This window comes from Carcharhinus amblyrhynchos, chromosome 7 (assembly GCF_965287045.1).
Source record: "Carcharhinus amblyrhynchos chromosome 7, sCarAmb.v2.hapA, whole genome shotgun sequence".
NCBI lineage: Eukaryota > Metazoa > Chordata > Chondrichthyes > Carcharhiniformes > Carcharhinidae > Carcharhinus > Carcharhinus amblyrhynchos.
The window spans coordinates 51,634,068-51,654,564 of record NC_137330.1 but is presented as its reverse complement, the minus strand read 5'-3'; the positions used below and the strand labels follow the sequence as shown (position 1 = coordinate 51,654,564).

General features: G+C 39.0%; 1 protein-coding gene across 1 annotated transcript in view; it reads right to left on the bottom strand.

Moving 5' to 3' along the window:
- The window catches only part of rab10 (RAB10, member RAS oncogene family), a 53,362-nt gene that overhangs the window by 10,667 nt on the left and 22,198 nt on the right, over positions 1–20,497 (bottom strand). The window contains exons 2-3 of the mRNA XM_080192291.1: positions 4,849–4,909; positions 1,824–1,962 (exon numbers count right to left, since the gene is read on the bottom strand). Coding sequence (XP_080048417.1) covers positions 1,824–1,962; positions 4,849–4,909 — 200 coding nt within the window. The remainder of the gene's footprint in view (positions 1–1,823; positions 1,963–4,848; positions 4,910–20,497) is intronic.

The window sequence follows — 20,497 nt, the reverse complement described above, 5'->3', positions numbered from 1 at the left end:
TTCAAAAGGCATCAATGAAACAGACTGGTGCATTTTCTTTTAAATATAGATCCAGCAATTATTGTCCATCCCTAATTGCCCTTGAATTGAGTGGCTTATTAGGCCATTTAAGAGTTAATCACATTGCTGTGGATCTGAAGTTACATGTAGATAAGGTAAGGATACCAGAAGGAGCAGTTTCATACCTGGTCAATGAGTTTTTAAGTTAACCATCCCAATAGACTAAGTGTCAATAGGACTCTGCACGACATACTTAAAAACAATTCAGGAATTCATCTGGCTACTCATCCTTGGTAAGCTTGTGTGCAGGAACAGCTGAAGTAGTTCTACTTGGTTATTCAGAGAGCATAACGTCAACAACATTAGCTAACAATGGCATACAACAAGTTCCAAGTGACCAAGAACAGATATCAAATAGCAAAAGAACTCAAGATATTGGCTACAATCAATACAATCATAGCTGACCTTGGATTTCAATTCTGTTGAACTTGCTCACTCTCCATATTCTTAATTCCCTGGGACACCAAATATCTTTCTATCTAGCCTTAATGAATTCATTGACGGAGCATACGCAAACCTGAGATAGAGAACTCCAAAGATTCACAACAATTTGAGTGAAGAAATCTCTCCTCATTTCAATGCCAAATTATTTCCCCCTTATCCCAGTACTGTGCCTTCATGCTTTAGACATCCCAACCAGCAGAAAAATCTCAATCTCAGTGTCTACCTATCAATCCCTTTCATGTTTTTGTAGGCTTCAATGAGATCGCCCCTCATTTTTCTAAATTCCAGAAAACAAAAGCTCAACTTATTCATCTCCTCATCACAGGGCAACACCCTCTTCCCAGGGACTGATTTAGTGAATCGCTGCTTCACTGCCTCCAATGCAAGTACATCTTTAAATATGGAGACAAAAAAATACATGAAGTACTCCAGGTGGGAGAATGAGCTCTATCAGCTCAGAGAATTGCCCACTCCAAGTATTAGACTTGGGGTACAAAACATTGTTACCCTACCCTAGGTGTAGAATTGTAAACATAGCCAGAACAAAGGATAATTACTGACTATTAAGTCTTTATTACAAATATCACAAAGTGGTTAAGAAATGTCCAGCGCAGAATCAGGCAAGCTGCTTTATCAAATTACGAAGTTTGTTCTCAAGTCAACAACCTTTACACTGAACATGGTTAGCCGCCATAAACACATGCCTGATCAGTTAGAATAACTGTTTCAGCAATTTGGATTTACATAGTGCTTGAAACGTCAAGGCAGTTGCAACACATGTGGCTCATTTAATCCACTGCAGTTCTTAAACTAGATATATATATCACATTTTCTGCTGTTTCCTTAAAGCGCATCCTGAAGGTTTAATTTTCACTCAATAGTGTCAACCTTCCAAACTATAACTTCTAATTCCCTGCACCAATATAGGGGAAGTTTCCAAACTCTACTATCCTTCTGATCAAGTGGTGTTGATAACGGTACATTAAATGGCAAGTGTAACTTAACCAACAAACCAGTTAACTGTTTTTAGACCATCACTTTGCTGTTTTAGTTCAATGTGACTGTTTTTAACAAAAGGAAGCTTTCTTCATATTTTGAAGCTAATACTACATTTATATTACTTTAGGAGATTTCATATTGGTTTAAGGTTCTATATGGACAGCATCAATGCAGTTTTGTAAACATAAGAACATGATCAGTGAATTAGCAGTAACGCTTAGGAAGTATTATAACGCAACTGAGCTTCTTATAAGACCACCTAACCCAATGAAAGACCTACTAAGGCGATACATTTGTAGTCAATGTTACAAGATTCTCACCTCGTCAATATTCCTCAGCCATTTGCTGATGTTTTCAAAGCTTTTGGCATTTGTGATGTCATAAACTAGCATGATTCCCATTGCTCCCCTGTAGTAGGAAGTGGTGATGGTGTGAAATCGTTCCTGTCCTGCTGTATCCCTTCAAAACAAGCCAAAAGCACATTGTTTAAAAAATCATTTGCACACTTTTACTCCAAGGAGACAGCACAACTAACTGCAGAAAACTCAAAACAGCACATTAACATGGCAAGATTGAAGGATTGAAGGATTTTAACATTTCAAATAAATAACTTTTCCTGTACTTTAGTCACATGGTTGACAAGAAATTCTATGCTAAAATTCTGTAAATAATCATTACGCAGCCAAAGTAAACCTCCACCTGCTTGCCAGGAAAGGGGGAAAAATTGTTCTAGTGTACACAATGAAAAAAAATGGACAGCAATGCTGATCCAAATGCAACAGATTGAATAACTGAAAAAAAAGGATCCTAATGGCATTCTTGTCTGGCTGGAAGCTATAATGCTGCATTTTGTTGAAATGCATGGAGGAAATGGTTATTAATAAAAATGCAGCTAGAATAGACAGTGATGGTATTGTGGGCCATCAAGAGTCTGGCTTGATCATATGATTTACGTATGTATGTGATTCTGAGAGATTCATCAAGGGCACTTGGTACTCTTCAAAAGAACTAGCTGAGTTTTTCCATTTCCAAGCTTGGAGATACTGGATGTGGAAACATTTGCATGCTTCCTAGTTAACATATCGTGAAGTGAAATGGACTATTCTAGGAATAACCCAAACTAGCTCTCAATTATCTAATGGACCAGAAAGAAATACTCCAAGGGTGCACACAAACTTATCAGTTTATACCTGCAGGAAATCAAGCTTTAATTTCCTCCCAACAATAAATGTCACCTGGTCCTTAGAAGCTCTGATGCAAGATTTAAAACAGCACCAATATACAGAGAGATCACAAATGAAGGCCCTTGTACTTCACTCTCCCACAGACAACTATTCCCTACCCAATCCAACCACCTCAATGGAGTGCATATTTTATCACCTTTGACTTACCTAGGACACCTTTGTGCTTTCCCCAGCACCAAATCCTCTTTATATCAATCCTATATGTGCCTTTTTTACTGCATTACATTGTGATCCTTTGTCTTGCACATTTGCTTTAAGTAATATAAATACTTCAGATTTTTCTATTCTAAGCCACTTATATCATAGGTCTCAAACATCATCTTCACCTTTCAGAGCTGCAGTCCACTTTAAACATTCCTCTTAACAGCAAATCTGGTGCCTCTTCTCTGCACATCTTCCAAGACTCTGATGCTTCCTTTGTATCATAACCGCCAAAAATGTACATCAAGATGTAGCTGACTAGAACACTTGAATTTGGCCTCAAATTCATAGCGATTTGGTAACATGTCTCTATTCTATTCACTGTTAAACTGCAGCTTCACAACAACTGGACAGCAACTTCATTATACCATTTACATAATAAATTGTGCCAGGCATTTGAAAGAGCAACTGGTTGTGAACAGCAATTGTATTTGGAATGATTGAAAGCATAAAAAGCAATAGATTTTAAGGAGGTATTGAGAGAGGGTTAGCAAGACAATGTTGGGTTCAGGGAAACAATTTTGGTTAAAGATGTTTGAAGGTTTTGTCACTGAAGGAAAAGGCAAAGAAATGAGTCTGAAAATGAAACAAACTCAACCACTACCAAATCGACTATATGCAAATCGTCCAACAATTTTCAGACATTTTAGAAAAATTTATGGGAGAGAAATCTGCCTACAAAAAGGAAAGCCTGCATGCATTTTGATATTTACATCAGTATGCAAGGAAACCACAAAGTCCATCTTTTCAGAAAATTACGGCACTTTTGAGTGTTCTGCTTTTACTGAAGGGAAATTGGATTAATTTAATCTGCAAAAACATCTACATGGATGACTCTACATGCTGAACTATTGATGATTGCCCTTCTAATCAATACAAAAAAACTATTAGCAGATTATTAAATTGTGTTGAGAACTGAGTTTTTTTCCACAAAATGCCAACTTTGAGGGTGTACTTACAGTAGTTTCAGATTTAGACTGGCACTTCTGATATTAAAGCAGAAGGTTTGTGGTAACCCATTATCCACATTTTCTATTTTTGGCCTGTGTACTTTTTGTCATTGTTATACAATTTAATTTTCACACACAAATGCACAGTAAACAAAACAGATGTACAAATTCATGAAAGGAAAGGTGATGGTCTGCTAACAGAATACCCAAGTTCTTTGGAAATTCGGTGACTGCTGTCTAGAAGAATTGAGCAAATAAGAAAGAGAAAAAGCAGAACGTTATCTGCCAGGAATTTAAATAAACTAATAAGGAAATTTTATACATAAACTGAATATCAGTAAGAAATCCCAAGAAAGGTAGTTAAAATTGATTTGTTTATACTCCAGGTAAAACATAGACCAGATTGGCCAGACGGAGAACAGCATGGAAAATAGCAATGGCAACTATTTAGTAGCCATGCTTAGTAACCAAAAGGATAGTACTTCACAAAGTGACATTTAGTGGGAAAATGTACCAAAGTAGACTTTGAGCGCTTCAGGTTTTCTAGTGGCTCCCCCCAACAAAGGGAGGAGTGAGATGATAATGCATTTAAGATGAAGCAAGATAAAGTGCATCAGGGAGAAAGGAAGAGAAGTATATACTGGTAGAGTTAGAAGAAACTTCCATGGAGCACAAACACAAGCACAGAAGTAGACCAAACAGCCTGTTTTTGTGTTATAAAATTTTCCGTAATGTGGATTGCTAATAATTTAATTCAGCACTGTCGTAATAGATCTTACTCAATTTGACACTTTATACTTGGGAAGTCAAAGTGAAACAGATTCACAAGACCAACTCAAATCTAAACTTGTACAACAACCACTTAAAAATGTTCTTTATCATTATAGACATATCCTTGAAGCCACAAAATTACTTTTATCAAGAAATGCAATTAAAGATGCATTACTTACCATATCTGTAATTTGATCTTCTTCCCCTGTAGTTCCACTGTTTTGATTTTAAAATCAATTCCTGTAATTGAGAAAGCCACAATTTTGAATTGCATTAAAACTTTGTGGATGTTTTCAATTGTTCAGGACCTGGATTAAACAAACACAAACTCAATCACACTAGTTTAAGATTTCCTCGTTTCCTGAACAATGGCCAAGTTTAGAAACACTTCAGTGATCATAAATAGTTCAAAATGGCTGCCAATTATAAGTGATCAAACTTGATAAAAGATTTTCTTTTCATGCTTATTCACCACTAAAAGACAATAGAAATTAACCAGTCTTCTACTTTGATCTTCTGAAAAGACTATCTGCAGATGACAAATGCCTAAAAAAATTCTATGTTCACATAAAAAACTGTACATTAATTTCGAACAAAAAACCTGTAGACATTATTTCCAAGATATCAAAGCTTCCAAAGGAACACACTGATAGAAAGACTAGGTATAATTTAAATGAACTTAGGTTTTCCTATATGTCATTTATGTTTGGCATTCTGATTATACTATATTTCAGGAAGGAGAATGCTCAGGAGTTCAGCAAAATTCTGAGTACAGATTGTGCAGCACATTTTGAATCTGGGGAGCAAATTCCTGAAATTAGTAAATGACTGGAACACAATGTGTATCTCTCAGCCAAGATCCAATCCTCCACAAGTGCTCTCCCACAGCATGCGGTGTAATTAACCAACTGGAAGGTCAAAATGAAAGGTTCTCAGATCATAAATAAATTCAGGATATCATTTTCCAAAGGCGTGGAAAATCTCTTCCATTTTCAATGTTAGTATTAGCTCTTTTTGCTAGTGCAGGTTTCTCAGACGTGTGCAGACTTTGCTATGTAGTGTCACAACAATAGAAAACAGCGAGATCAACTGATAATTTCAACAGCTAACAAAAATCATTCTGAAACGTTGAAAAGGGGTTTTTAAAAAAGACTCATATTGACTTAAGATGGCCACTACTGGTCACCTGATGCCTGGAATAGAAAGTTTACCTTTGACAGAAAATTACCCACTGACATGCTCATGAAATTCCGCACCTGGGGTGTCATGATCCACTTCAGAAAATGACTGTTGAAAGGAATGGACACGTCATTTGCAGTGTGAGCTTCTCTCTCCAGCAGAGAGTCTACCAAGACAATAGGGAACCATTAGCTCACCAGGATACACAACCAACGGACTCAAACTCCCATGGAGAAAGAACCCCATTCTCTTTTGGTTTCTACTACTTTAAAATGTGTCAGAAGATGAAACATCAAAATGTGATTTCTAGTTCTGGACCAATGACTACAGCAGACATGATAATCAAATTCCTTTAGAATGCACAGCAAGGACAAAAACTGGACTTGCCAAGCTGAGGTTGAAAAATCTAGAGAAGCTGTTAATTGAGCAGTGAAGACTAAGGACTCTCTTTCCCAAGCAAAGCTCCATCTATTAACAGACTAAAAATAATTCAGAGAAGATGTTTTGCTGTGTAAAGATCAGTAAAAACTCATCAATTTCTGGCAAAGACAGCTTATGGAAAAGGAAATTGTCTTCAGCAAGTGCAACTACATGGACTTCAATTCAAATCTTGGGATTTTAAAGGAACCAGCTAACAAACAGCTGCAACAATTAATAATCTATGGCTCAAAGATAAGCAATGGACTTCTAATCGTATATTCTAACTTTCATTTGGACTCCGAACATTCTTTAGCTCTTGATACTGTGTGTGCATCTTTTATTGGCCCGTAGCTCCTCAGAATGGCAATCAGCAGTGGATTACCACTCTATAGTGACTTACATGTGTGAAAATCCGAAGTGTTGCCCAACCTTCCTGGCTTGAGCTAGATGAGACAGAAGTGAAACATGTCCCTCGCTCCAGCTCGGAAGTGCTAAGGAATGGAGCAGAGATTATGCCTCATTTTTTATAGCATTAGCTGTCTTAGAACAGACAGATTAAAGGTTTCTTTGAAATGGAGAAGGTAACTTTCTACGGTGGTTGAATGGGTTTGGGGAGGGTGAGGGGGTGATCCTGTGCGAATGGAGGTTTAACATGCAGGGCTCTGTCCAGGTATTAAGTACTTAGAAGTGCCCCCCCCCCAACTCTTTGAGTAGCTGGGAGTGCAGAACTGGCAGAACTATGCAAAGTTAGCAATTTAAATTGCTTTGTCAGATGGATTCCAACCTAGCACAATTGTCCAGGGGAAGTTAGCCCATTTGAGAAACGGGCAGCATGGTAACACAGTGGTTTGCAATGCTGCCAGGGACCTGGGGTCGATTCCTGGCTTGGGTCACTGTCTATGTGGAGTCTCCCCACATCTACTTGTGCTTCCTCCGGGTGCTCCGATTTCTTTTCAAGTTGAGAATAAATTGCACAGAGGAAAAGACATTGCATGGATTTAAATTAAGGATGACACTTTCACTTGAACAAATTAGTAGACAATGAAGGACTCTAAAGATGTGCATATTAGGTGGATTGGCCATGCTAACTTGCCCCTTAGCATCAGGAGAATTAGCAGGGTAAATACATGGGGTTACAGGGATAGGGCCTGGGGGGATTATTGTCGATGGGCCAAATGGCCTCCCCCTACCCTGTAGTGATCCTGATAGTTGACTGGCCGACAGTTGGTGAAAATCAAGTCAACAAGCAGAAGATCCATCTCATGCATGAATACAATGTTGGAAATTACTTTCTGCAGCAAGCAAAAGTATTAGTCATATAGGTAGTGTAGTTTTTGCAGTGTTCAAATCTATCAGATATTATAGGGCAACCAACAGTGAAATCTAAGTGACAAAGACTATTAAGCCTGACTGGAACACATGCAGTATAAAACTAAAAATTCATGCTTTGGCTAGGTAAAATTTTGTCTGTGGTCATCCAGGTACCAGAGACTCATGTGACTATATTCATCTTTTGAACACTTTCTCTGAAGTTATGTAGTCTTCCCGTTCTCCCCATGTCTGCTTGTGTTTTCTCCATATGCTCAGGTTTCCTCCCACAAGTCCGAAAGACGTGCTGGTTAAGTGCATTGGCCATGCTAAATTCTCCCTCAGTGTGCCTGAACAAGCGCTAGAATGTGGCGACTAGGAGATTTTCAATGATTTCCTTGCAGTGTTAATGTAAGCCTACTTGTGGACATTAACAAATAAACCTTTAAACTTCCTTTCACCTCCCCTCCCCAAAGGGTACCACAATGAGCAGATTAAAAAAAATTAAAAAGATAGATTTACTCTGAGTTTTGTCGAGTGCTTGAAGATGCTTGTTTAAACTTGTCAATTAAAGCTAGTGTGGTCATTTGGATATGGTGGCAGGCATGTGGGGGGCTGCACGATGGGCACAAGGGGAAAAAACAAAACAAGAGCAGCACAATGATGATGATCAAATTAACTCCATCTATAAGCATTTAAAAAGGATGAGTTCCAGAAAATGATATTTGATTTCAAGTTAGGCTGCACTCCCACATTTGAACAATAAATGCTGCATTTAATGTCCAATCTCAATACCAGTAGAAAATTACACAATTACAAATCTTGGTACAAGAGCATATTCCATAAATCACCTCCAGTCATTTGCTTTTTCAAGCCAAGAAACCAATGAGTTTGAGAGACCGCAAGTGGAAAAAATTACAAGAACAAAGCTGATAGCAATCTTCAATTGAGAAAACAATTCAATTACTACTTGACAAGAAAGCACAAGAAGCTTCTTTATATTACACGGCTACAACTACAGTTTATGATTTTTAGCTGTAAAGTACAATGGACTTTACAACAAGTATAAAACCAAAATTTAAGCAAGTCCATGCACTAATATGTTTCAGGCATTTCTTGAAAATGATTCAAAATCTGTGGGCCTAAGGTATTTATTTCAGAGTAAAATTTGCAAAAATCTGAGGAGCACATGTAATGGCATCCAGGTACTTCACCTGCACAGCAACAACTACCGTAATGCACACATGTTCTCTTACAGCTTTTTGGGTACTAATCTTTAAATAAAACAGAGTATGAGTAATTTTATAACCAATAGAGAAGAATTGAGGCAAATCCAAGATCAACAATATAGCAACCGGGTCTGACTCATCTATCTAGACATACTCAACAAATGGAAATTTAATCAAATTTTACATGAGACAATATCTTTTGTGGAATCCCACCAGTGCTTGAGGAGGCTATCCAGCCCAACATGTCTGCACTGACTCACTTAAAGAGCATGTTACCCAGACCCACACCCCACCCTATCCCTGTAACCTCCTGTAATCTTTTGAATGCAAAGTAGGAAAACAATACTATCCAATTACTTCAGCATTGATACAAATATTAACTTAGCTAATCCCAGAAATCAATCTGACATATTTACAGCAGTGGCAAATTTGTATAATGCCAGATGAATCCAGTTCAATTCACACTAAAAAAGTGCAAAAGCATGGAACTGAAGTAAAGGCATTATAGTTACACTTTTTAACCAAGTGATAATGTTAATTCTGAACCACAGTTCCTTCCCTATTTACATACACTAAAGAACAAATAGACTTTTCTATCTTATCACATTTTTGGGATGTGCCAGAAGTCAACAAAACTCTTTTGAAGTGCAAACTCAGCTAAGGTGCAACATTAGAATACAAAACTGCAGACAAGTCGCTTAAAATTCAGGTGATGCTAGAAAGCTGTCTTCCAACTCTGAAAATAAACTAATTTTAGTAAAAGAAATGCTCACCAATTGCAAGTTAGCTACATTTAATGGAAACTCACCACCTTTGTTGCTATATGCCATACATTGACCAATCTCAAGCGTCTCCACTCCGTTACTAGCAGCTTCAGGACATGCTGAACGTACTTAAAATTACACTGGCATGTATGCAAGCTGCCACATGGGGTTATCATAATGCTAACAAAAACAATCATAAAAGAGGGAGCTTGCCAAGTCCTGGTCACAAAACATTCTGGAGGGGCCAACAAGGACAGGTGTAGGGAGTTAGCAGTATTGATCAAAGATTTTATTTCTTTCCACGGCCATAACAATTTGGTTTAAGTTAGAAGCAGAACACCTTGGTCATATTCTATATCCACCAGTGAAACAAGAATGTGGGGACCAGTCAGAGGAACAAAGCTACAAGTGTCAGACAGATGTGCAACAGTGCTGTTAAATGCCAGACTCCCTTTATCCTCATGTAGCCTGGAAAAAAGGCCAAGGGAGGAATCAATTCCTGGAAAATTTCAAATTTTCTTGATCAATATTTTCTACACAAATGAGAAAGGATGCAATTCTGCATCTATTATGGGGGATTTCAATCTGCACATTGATTGAATGACCCAAGTCGGACACGGTGGGCTTGAGGAAGAGTTCTGGAATGCTGTCGGGATAGTTTCCTTGAACAGTGTGTGATGGAACCAACGAGGGAGTGAGCTATCTTAGATCTGACGTTGTGTAATGAGGCAGGAAGAATTAGGGATCTTGTTGCGAGGGATCCTCTTGGGACGAGCGATCATTGTATAGTTGAGTTTTTGATGCAGATGGAGGATGAGAAAGTCGGGTCCCGAACCTGGGTCCTCTGTTTGAACAGAGGGGAGTACGATAGTATGAGAGAGGAATTAGCAAATGTAGATTGGGGGCGCAGATTGGTCGTTAGGACTGCTGAGAAACAGTGGAGGATCTTTAACGAGATCTTTTTCGGTGCTCAGCAGAAATATATTCCGATGGTAAAGGAGGAACGTAGGAGAAGGGATAACAAGCTGTGGTTATCGAAGGAAATAAAGGAGAGTATTAAATTAAAAGCTGATGTGTTTAGAGTGGCTAAAAGTAGTGGGCGAGAAGAAGATTGGGAGAGGTTTAAAAATCAACAAAGAATGACGAAGAAGTTGATAAAGAAGGAAGGATAGACTATGAAGTTAAATTAGCACTAAATATAAAAAAGGACAGTAAGAGTTTTTACAAATATATAAAGGAGGCTGGCTAGAGTGAATGTTGGTCCCTTAGAGGATAAGGGGGGATTTAGTGGCAGGAGATGAGGAAATAGCGGAGGCCTTAAATAAGTTTTTTGCCTCGGTCTTCACGGAGGAGGACGCGAATAGTTTGCCTGATATTACAGATAGAAGGATGGTAGGAGTTGAGGGCCTGAATGCGATTACTGTCACTAGAAAGTTAATGCTTGATAGACTAGCGGGACTGATGGTGGACAAGTCCCCAGGACCGGATGGAATGCATCCCAGGGTTCTGAAGGAAATGGCGGAGGTGATAGTAGACGCCTTAGTGATTATTTACCAAACTTCGCTGGATTCCGGGAAAGTGCCGGAAGATTGGAAAACGGCTAATGTTACGCCACTGTTTAAAAAAGGTAGCAGGCAAAAGGCAGGGAATTATAGGCCGGTTAGTTTAACGTCTGTAGTTGGAAAAATGCTTGAATCCGTCAAAGAAGAAATAGCAAGGCACCTAGAAAAGAATGGTTTGATAGAGCAGACGCAGCATGGATTCGTTAAGGGGAAGTCGTGTTTGACGAATTTATTGGATTTCTAGGAGGATGTGACGAGTGCAGTAGACAGAGGGAAACCAGTGGATGTGGTGTTTCTTGATTTTCAAAAGGCGTTTGATAAGGTGCCGCACAAAAGGTTGCTTGAGAAGGTTAGGGGGCATGGATTTGGGGGCAAGGTGTTAGCGTGGATAGAGGATTCGTTGTCTAATAGGAGGCAGAGAGTTGGTATCAACGAGTGTTATTCTGATTGGTGGTTGGTGACTAGTGGAGTGCCGCAGGGATCGGTGCTGGGGCCTCAGCTATTTACCATTTATATAGATGATCTGGAGGAGAGGGCTGAGTATAGGGTGATGAAATTTGCTGACGACACGAAGATGAGTGGAAAAGCAAATTGTGCGGAGGGTGTGGAAAGTCTGCAGAGGGATCTGGATAGGCTGAGCGAGTGGGCAAGGACCTGGCAGATGGAGTACAATGTTAGCAAGTGTGAGGTTATCCACTTTGGCAGAAATAATAGTAGGAGGGATTACTATTTAAAGGGCGAAAAGCTGCAGCATGCTACAGTGCAGAGGGACCTGGGGGGGTCCTTGTGCATGAGTCGCAAAAACCCAGTCTGCAGTGGTGATCAAGGTGGCGAATGGAATGCTGGCCTTTATAGCGAGGGGGATAGAATATAAAAGCAGGGAGGTCTTGCTGCAACTGTACAGGGCACTGGTGAGGCCGCAGCTGGAGTACTGTGTGCAGTTCTGGTCGCCGCACTTGCGCAAGGATATTTTGGCCTTGGAGGGAGTACAGAGGAGGTTCACTAGGCTGATACCGGAGATGAGGGGTTGGACTATGAAGAGAGACTAAATAGACTGGGTCTGTACTCGGAGTTTAGAAGGATGAGGGGGGATCTTATAGAGACGTATAAGATAATGAAAGGGATGGATAGGGTAGAGGTAGAGAGATTCTTCCTGCTCAGAAAGGACAGCAGGACGAGAGGGCACAGCCTCAAGATAGAGGAGGGACAGTTTAGAAAGGAGTGAGGAGGAACTTCTTCACTCAAAGGGTGGTGAATCTCTGGAATTCTCTGCCCATTGAAGTATGGAGGCTACCTCGCTAAATATATTTAAGTTACGGGTAGATAAGTTTTTGACAGACAAGGGTTATGGGGAGAAAATGGGAAAGTGGAACTGATCCACTTCAGATCAACCATGGTCTTATTGAATGGCAGGGCAGGCTCGAAGGGCTCGATAGCCTACTCCTGCTCCTATTTCTTATGTTCTATCTAACTGGAGAGGGGCTAATGGAAGTTTACTGATGAAGTCTCAAAAATAAAACCCAAGCCTGGAACCAGAGATGGGCAGATAAAACAGTCAAGGTACAATGGAGGACTTCAGAGAACACAATTTAGGTACAAGAGTAAACATGAGAAAAAAGGAAGAACATTCAATGCTTCAGCTCCTAGGACAGCTCAAGAAATCACCAAATTCCTAAAAAAGGAGATTCAAGTGCATATTAAGGCAGAGAAGCAAGCAGATTACAAAAGCTGAGAACTGAAAATGAAAATTGTACAAAGTGTATAAGAGATCAGCTGAAAATATAAATGAGAATATGAATTTTTCATAAACACATTATAGAGAAGCACAGGTGTTTAAGGTGGTATTTTGTAACTCAAACGTACATTCTACTGAAAAAGGCAGACTATGGGAAGGAAACACCAGTGGCAAACTAAGGGAGTTGGTTACCACAGTGAAAGAAAAAGTATACAATGCTACAAAGAATAGTGATAGGCCAAAAGATTGAGAACATTTTAGAAACCAAAAGGATGACTACAAAAAAAGGATACTAGAATTACAGCAAACCAACAAGAAACAAAGAAACAGACTGTAAGAGTTTCCATAGTAATGAGAAAAAAATGACTGAGACTTTAGAGTTGAGACACCAAAAGACATCCTATAATAAATAGTAGGAAAGCAAAGGGCAGAAAGGAGAAATGAACTTAAAACAATCAGCATCACTTGAGAAAAAAATACAAGGAAAACTAATGGGGACTCAAAGCTGACAAGTTCAACGCACCTGACAGCCTACATGGAATGCCTGCAAGGATATTGGATGTGTTGGTTGTAATCTTCCAAAATTTTGTACATCCTGGAAAGGACCAAGCGGTTTTCTAAGTCACAAATTTAGCTCCTCGATTCAAGAATGGAGACAGAAGCCAGGAAACTATAGATTAGTTGAACATGTCATAGGGAAAATGCTAGAATCTATTTAGCAAAAAGGGAAATATGGTTGACAATTTCATTATAGAGTTCTGAGGATGTAACAAGCAAGGTGGGTAAAGGGCAATGAGTAGATGTAATGTATTGGGATTCCCAAAGGGCATTCAGTAAGGTGTCACACCAAGCTAAGAGCTCACAGGGTTGGGGTAATACATGAGCATGGTTAAAGGACTGATTAACAGGAAAGTCAGGATAAATGGGTCAGATTAGCAAATTGTAATAAGTGGAGTAGCACAGGGTTCAGTACTGGGGCTCCAACTATTCACAATCTTTGTTAATACCTTGGATGAAAGGACTATATTTTGTAGCCAAATCTGCTGAAAATGCAAAGGTAAGAGAGCAAGTTGTAAGGAAGACAAGAATCTGCAAAGGTTAACCGAGTGATCAAAAAATTGGCATATAACCAATGGAATATAACGATGTCCACTGTGACAAGGATAGAAAAACATATTTATTTAAAGAAGACAGCCAAATGTTGCAGTACCAAGGGGTCTGGGTGTCCTACAAGTAGTCAGCATGCAGCTATAGAAAGAAATTAGGAAGACAAATGGAATGATGAGATTTATTGCAAAGAGGATGGAGTATGAAAGTAGGGATGTCTTTCTACCACTGTGCAGAGCACTGGCAATACCACATTTCAAGTACTGCACAGAGTTTTGGTCTCAATATTTGAGGGCTTGCATTATAGGCAAGTCAGTCAAGGTCAACTAGCTTGGTTCCTAGGATGAAAGCTTGTTCTTTGGAGGAAAGGTTGAGCCTAGTGAGAAGTGATCTTACTGAAACAGAAGATTTGGAGGGACTTTGACAGGGTAAATACTGAGAGGATGTTTCCTCCCCTGGGGAAACTAAGACTAGGAGAAATTCCTTCTCAGAGGGTCATTAATTTTCAGCATTCTGTACCCCAGAAAACTGCAGCACAATTACAGACCCTTCAGCCCTCCAAGCCTCCAGCAACCAGGCCGCCTGATTGAATTAAAGCTTCCTACTCTTCCAGGGACCATATCTCTCTATTCCCATCCTATTCATGTATTTGTCAAGATGCCCCTTCAAAATCACCATATCTGCTTCCATGATCTCCCTGGCAGTAAATTCCAATCACCCATCACCCTACTGCGTAAAAAAACTTGTCTCATCAAGTTAAGGGGAGATTTAATGAAAGCGCTCAAAACTAAGTTCAGTAAATAAGGAGAAACTTTGAATTTGTAGTAGACTCAAACATGACAGCACATATTTAAAATTGGCCAGAGACCAAAAACTAAAATTCCTTTAAATTTGTAAAAGCAGTGAGTTGCAATGATCTAAAATGTAGTGACAGTTGTGGAGGCAGATTCTTAACATTAAATCATGACATTAAATTTGAGTTATACATTTTTACCATTTGCTTTGGTACCGTAATGTTGGTAAAATGGGCTGAAAATCATGACAGCGCAATGCAAGGCACGGCAGCAGAAGTGGGCAACATTAAATAAATGCACACAATGTCAGCTTGAGGTCACAAGCATTAAGATTATGGCCTGGAAGTAAAGGCGCTGACATGCCAAAAGTCAAGTGTTTCATTTGTGGAACTGTGAAGATGGAAGAAATTGAAACCGATTTTATAAAAGCATTTAGAAAGAAAATGAGTCCAATGAGAGAGGAGAGAGGGGAGAGGAAAAAAATACAGGCCTGTGAGTATCACATCAGCATAGATTTATCATGGATACAATCTGTCAATTAAAAGAAGCAAGATGTAGATTTTGTAATTTAGAACTGCTCTAAAATACTGACACTGCAGTTCGTGGATAAGAACATAAGAAATAGGAGCAGGAGTAGGCCATCTAGCCCTTCGAGCCTGCCCCGCCATTCAATAAGATCATGGCTGATCTGTTGTGGCTCAGTTCCACTTTCCCGCCCTCTCCCCATAACCCTTAATCCCCTCTCTTATCAAGAACCCATCAACCCGCTTCTTAAAAATATTTAGCGAGGCAGCCTCCACCACTTCAACGGGCAGAGAATTCCAGAGATTCACCACCCTTTGAGTGAAGAAGTTCCTCCTCAACTCCGTTCTAAACCGCCTCCCCTTTATCTTGAGGCTGTGCCCCCTAGTCCTACTGTCTTTTTTGAGCGGGAAGAGTCTCTCCACCGCTATCGATACCGGTTTAATGTTCTGTATGTGAATTAAAACATGAAAATCCAGAAAAATTAACTTTTTAAAATGTACCTGATCACAAACAGTTAACGCCCATATGACATGTCTAGTACATGACTCAAGGTTTCAATTTCAGAATACAAATGGATAGAAGCCACAGGATTTTGCTTCCAGCTCATTTCAACTTACTGTGTGAACCATGTTAAGTACAGTAAATAAGCATTATTCCATTCGTGAATGGCATGTTAACGCAAGTTATATTGGAACTTATTTAAAAAACACGCCAGTGGAATATTATTTCACAAAGCATAGGATATCCAAAGCTATAAATTGCTTCAAAGCGTGACATTTAATACAGTTAAGGTCAGCAAATCCAACCGTTCATGATTCTTGTACTACGAATTCATCAACCTCCATTTCTCAAAGTTAAGGTATTTTCTTGAACTGTTTACTAGGCTCCTGAAATAGAAGTGAACATTGTGTTTTACTTGGTATTGATGTCAGCAAAAAATAAAACCAGGCTCTACACAATTTGAATCCCAGCTGTCAAACAGTTTTGCAAATACTCTAGTCATTAAGTACAATGTGCAGCATTACAGAATGTTTTTCACTGCATTACAATTAATAACTTGTTTAATAAACTTGTATTATAATCTTCACACAATGTAAAAAATATTCTTGTTTCAACAGGATTTCATTCATTAGATAACTGCGACAGATTGGGCAGCATTGAGTGGCATGTGTCAACTGAGGTGTGAGCACAAAATGTGGAAGTCTGAGTTGCTATCTTTAGAAAATGCAATTTGCTAATTAGTCAAAAATCCACAAATAGATTCTCCCAGTTTTGTCAAACTTCTCAAAAAATCGATTGTGATCAAAAATTTAAACCATAAATTAAATTCTCAGATTATGGGTGAGATTTTAAGGCCTCACTCATCCCAAAACTGTAAAATACCGCCTGAGGTCATTGACCTTTCCATGCTCCTTCCCTTGCCCACTCCAATTATTGTGGCAGGTGGGACAGTAGAATTCCAGCCTATGTCTCTTTTGAATTCACTAGTAACAGAACTGCAGGAGAACAGAAGTAATTTAACAGGACAATATCATCCTCAGGTACTGCAGTTTTTCTCTCCCAGACTCCAATGTAAAGGTAAAACACCTAGGTCAAAGATTTAATGCAAACATTTATTCCATTGAAATGAAGGTTATTAATTGGGGGTACAGAATTTTACAAGTGTCAGAACTTGATAGAAATTCCTGGTTCCCCCTCCACATCGATTTGGCAGGCTGAAATCTTGAGACCAAGTACATTGGATCCTATTCTCACTAAAAGCCTACTTCATGCAAGGGATAAAGCAAGAATCCCACCCTGCTTCCGCATTCAACTCAAGATCAGACAAGAGACCATAGGTAGGGCAGGGCTGACCCTGCAGTCTCCACGGTGATGAATGCTAGATTAAAAAAAAATCACTGGATTGGAATTGAGGAAAAAAGTACTATGCCAAAAAAAATCACAACTACATTGGTTTAAATCAATAACCAAAAATGACAGCTACTTGTAACCCAAGTTCTTCAGATAGATGCAAACGATCAAATGTAAACCCATTTTACAACTGGAGAGAAGTGAGCATTGCCACATTTGTAATTTGACGGATGAGGAAGCTCCCTGCATTAACAGCTCTGCCTGACATTCACTTTTGGACAGGAAACCATCTGACATATCAGAATCAGTCAATCACATTTTACTTGGAGAAAGTTCATGCGGACACTGAATACACAAGGACTTCATCAGGAATATGCAGAGGTGAAGTTGCATGGTTAAGTTGGAGACAGCACAAACCTTGCAACAATTCATCTGCTTAACCCTCAAACCACCACCAGTTCCACTCGTGGCTGAGTCTGCAGATTGGACTTTCATTGATCTCAGAACCCACTGAATCAAAATGGAAACAAGTCATCCTTGACCCTGGGAGGTTGCTTTCAAGGAAATAGTTTTGTTATTCTTAAAATCGTAGGATATTTTCCAATTCAGTATCACAATGACCATACATCTACAATATGCATTCCATGTTGCTACACATATCCAGCAAAATGACACAAGGATCATGCCAAAGGCCCTTACTCTAACCTGCTGCTGGAATGTATCAAGTGCCATGGAACCATAAGGCATCAAACCAAGCAACTTAAATTTACACAAGTCAAAGGAACAAACCACATGTAAAAAAGGTACATCACTGCTTGATACAAAAAGGCAACACTTACTTTCTCAAGACTTGAAAATATGAACTCACTCCAACAGACAGTATTTGACATTTATTTCTGCTTGCTGCTCAAAACTCGAAGACACAACTATGAGCCAAAATCCTGAAACTTTTGCTGAAGATGAATAGCTGGGCTAAAAGGCCCAATACAATTTGTAATCGGAGAACTACTTACTGAGCTGGTGGTTCAGAGGGACTGAAGCCAATTGCCTTAAAAAGGTTTCAGAAACAGCTGCCAGTAAGGCTGAAGTCCAATTCTTCAAGATCAAGATGTCAGGGGAACAACCAAGAAACAATCAATGTACAAATCTATCTGATAGCAACATTTGGTGATCTGGTCTACACGGCTAATCTTGGGCAACAGCATATGATGGGAAACTCAAAAGTTAACATCTGAGATAACATATTGATCACAAAAATCCCAAGTCCTTAATAGCCAAACTGTTTAATATTTTCAGTGTGCTCATGACTGACAATGCAGTTCTTCTTGCCTGCATCCATGAGGATAATCTCAGTACAACTGAATGTAAATGTATTACAGACCGAGACAAAAGATAGGAGGCAATGTTCCAGAAATAGGATAAAATTGATATTTGAGAATATTCCTCTAAAGGAATCTAGAAGAACTACCCTCACATTAAATTAACACAAAACAAATGAAGGAATATCTGGTGCACTGCCAATAGATACAAAATTAATTAACTATTTAAGTGATGTAGAGCAGGGTTCAGATGCTCCTTTGTCAAGAAATTTTTGAAATAATAGGCAATAGTACTGCGCTATCAGTGAAATTTCAATGTAAGGGCAATAAGAAAAACAATATCTTCCAGTCATTATTTCAGCAGAAAAGCTAATTGATCAATTATGCCAACATTTGCAAAACATACTAACTTGAGGTTGAAGATACAAGCAAATCAGCCACGATCTTATAGAATGGTGGAGCTTGCTTGAGGGGCTCAGTGGCCTACGCTGGCTCGTAATTCGATATATTAGATATACGATATACTCTACCTTTGTGGTAAATTCATGCTCTATACACTATTTCTGCAAAAGTAGCAAAACCCAACAGGTCATGGTTTACATATAATTCTCTCACATGGCAATGGCTACTGTTCTTCATTAATTAGCTGAAGGAAGTGCGGATTTAGATCCTTATCAGATAAACAGCTGGGAAATATAACAAAGACACTTGGATTAAATGAAGGAGGCATAAAGATACAAGTTAAGGAAAGACAGATGCTGCATCAACATCAGACTACTGCAATTGTATTAATTCATATTATCCATTCTAACTCTATACAAATCTCATTAACTGATACAGGTAAATAAAAACCAATAGCGTAACCTCATTACATCGCATAATACCATACTAAAACATACAACAATCTTAGACTGGACTTAGTGCAGAACCCAACTACCACAGCTCCTCAAAACACACGACCAACAATTGAACATGTTCAACGAATTTAGTATTCACCATTTTACCTTGTATATTTTACACAATGTTTCATCATGAATATTCAAAAGTAGTATTCAGACATGGGATGCAATGTGATCGTGTAATTCAAATAAAGTATTAAATGTTCAAATCTGAAGAATGGGAAAAAATATCCTAAAGCTCTCAGGCCGCGGTACTATCTGTTCAGACTGAAGGCACGAGTCCTGCCAGACTGAGCTTGAGACAATTAAAAATCTTCCTTTACAAACAATATGAAACATGTGTCAACTGAGAAAACACAACAGACAAAAGGGAATATTGTTTCATTTTAAAAAGAGCTATTTATCTTTGGGACTTTGTATTCACACACATTTTGGTTACCAATAACATTTAGGTGCACTGAACTGTGAAGAGAATAATGTAGAACTTCAAAAGGACAGACAGGTTGGAATGGGCAAGTGGCAGATGAACTTTGATGCAGCGAGGTGCGAAGTGATTAATTTTGACAGGAAGAACATGAAGACAATATAAAACATGCAATTCTCAAGGAGGTGCACAGGCAACAAGGTGACGCTACAGGCAGATAAATTGTAAGAAAACAAAATATAACAGGGCACAGAGTACAAGAGCAAGGATATGTTAAACTTGTGTAAATGTTTCTGCCTTAACAGTGTTTTCTAATCTGAGCACTGCACTTTAGAAGTTGAGTGTGCAGAAGAATCATGAGAATTTTTGCACGGATGAGGAACTTCAGTTACGCAGGTAGATTGCAGAAGATCATGAAGAGGCTTCAAGGTGATTTAGACAAGTTGAGTGAGTGGGAAATATAGCATAGCATGGACAAATGTGAAGTTATCCAGAATGGCAGAGTATTATTTAAACATTGATAAATTGGAAAACAGTGACATAAAGGGATCTGGGTATCCTTGTACACCAGTCACTGAAAGCAAGCATATAGGTACAGTAAGCAATTAAGGAATGGCATGTTTGCAAGAGGACTTCAGTCCAGGAGCAAGGATGCTTTGCGCTATACAGGGCCTTGGTTAGACCACATCCACGTGCAGCTTTGGTCTCCTTT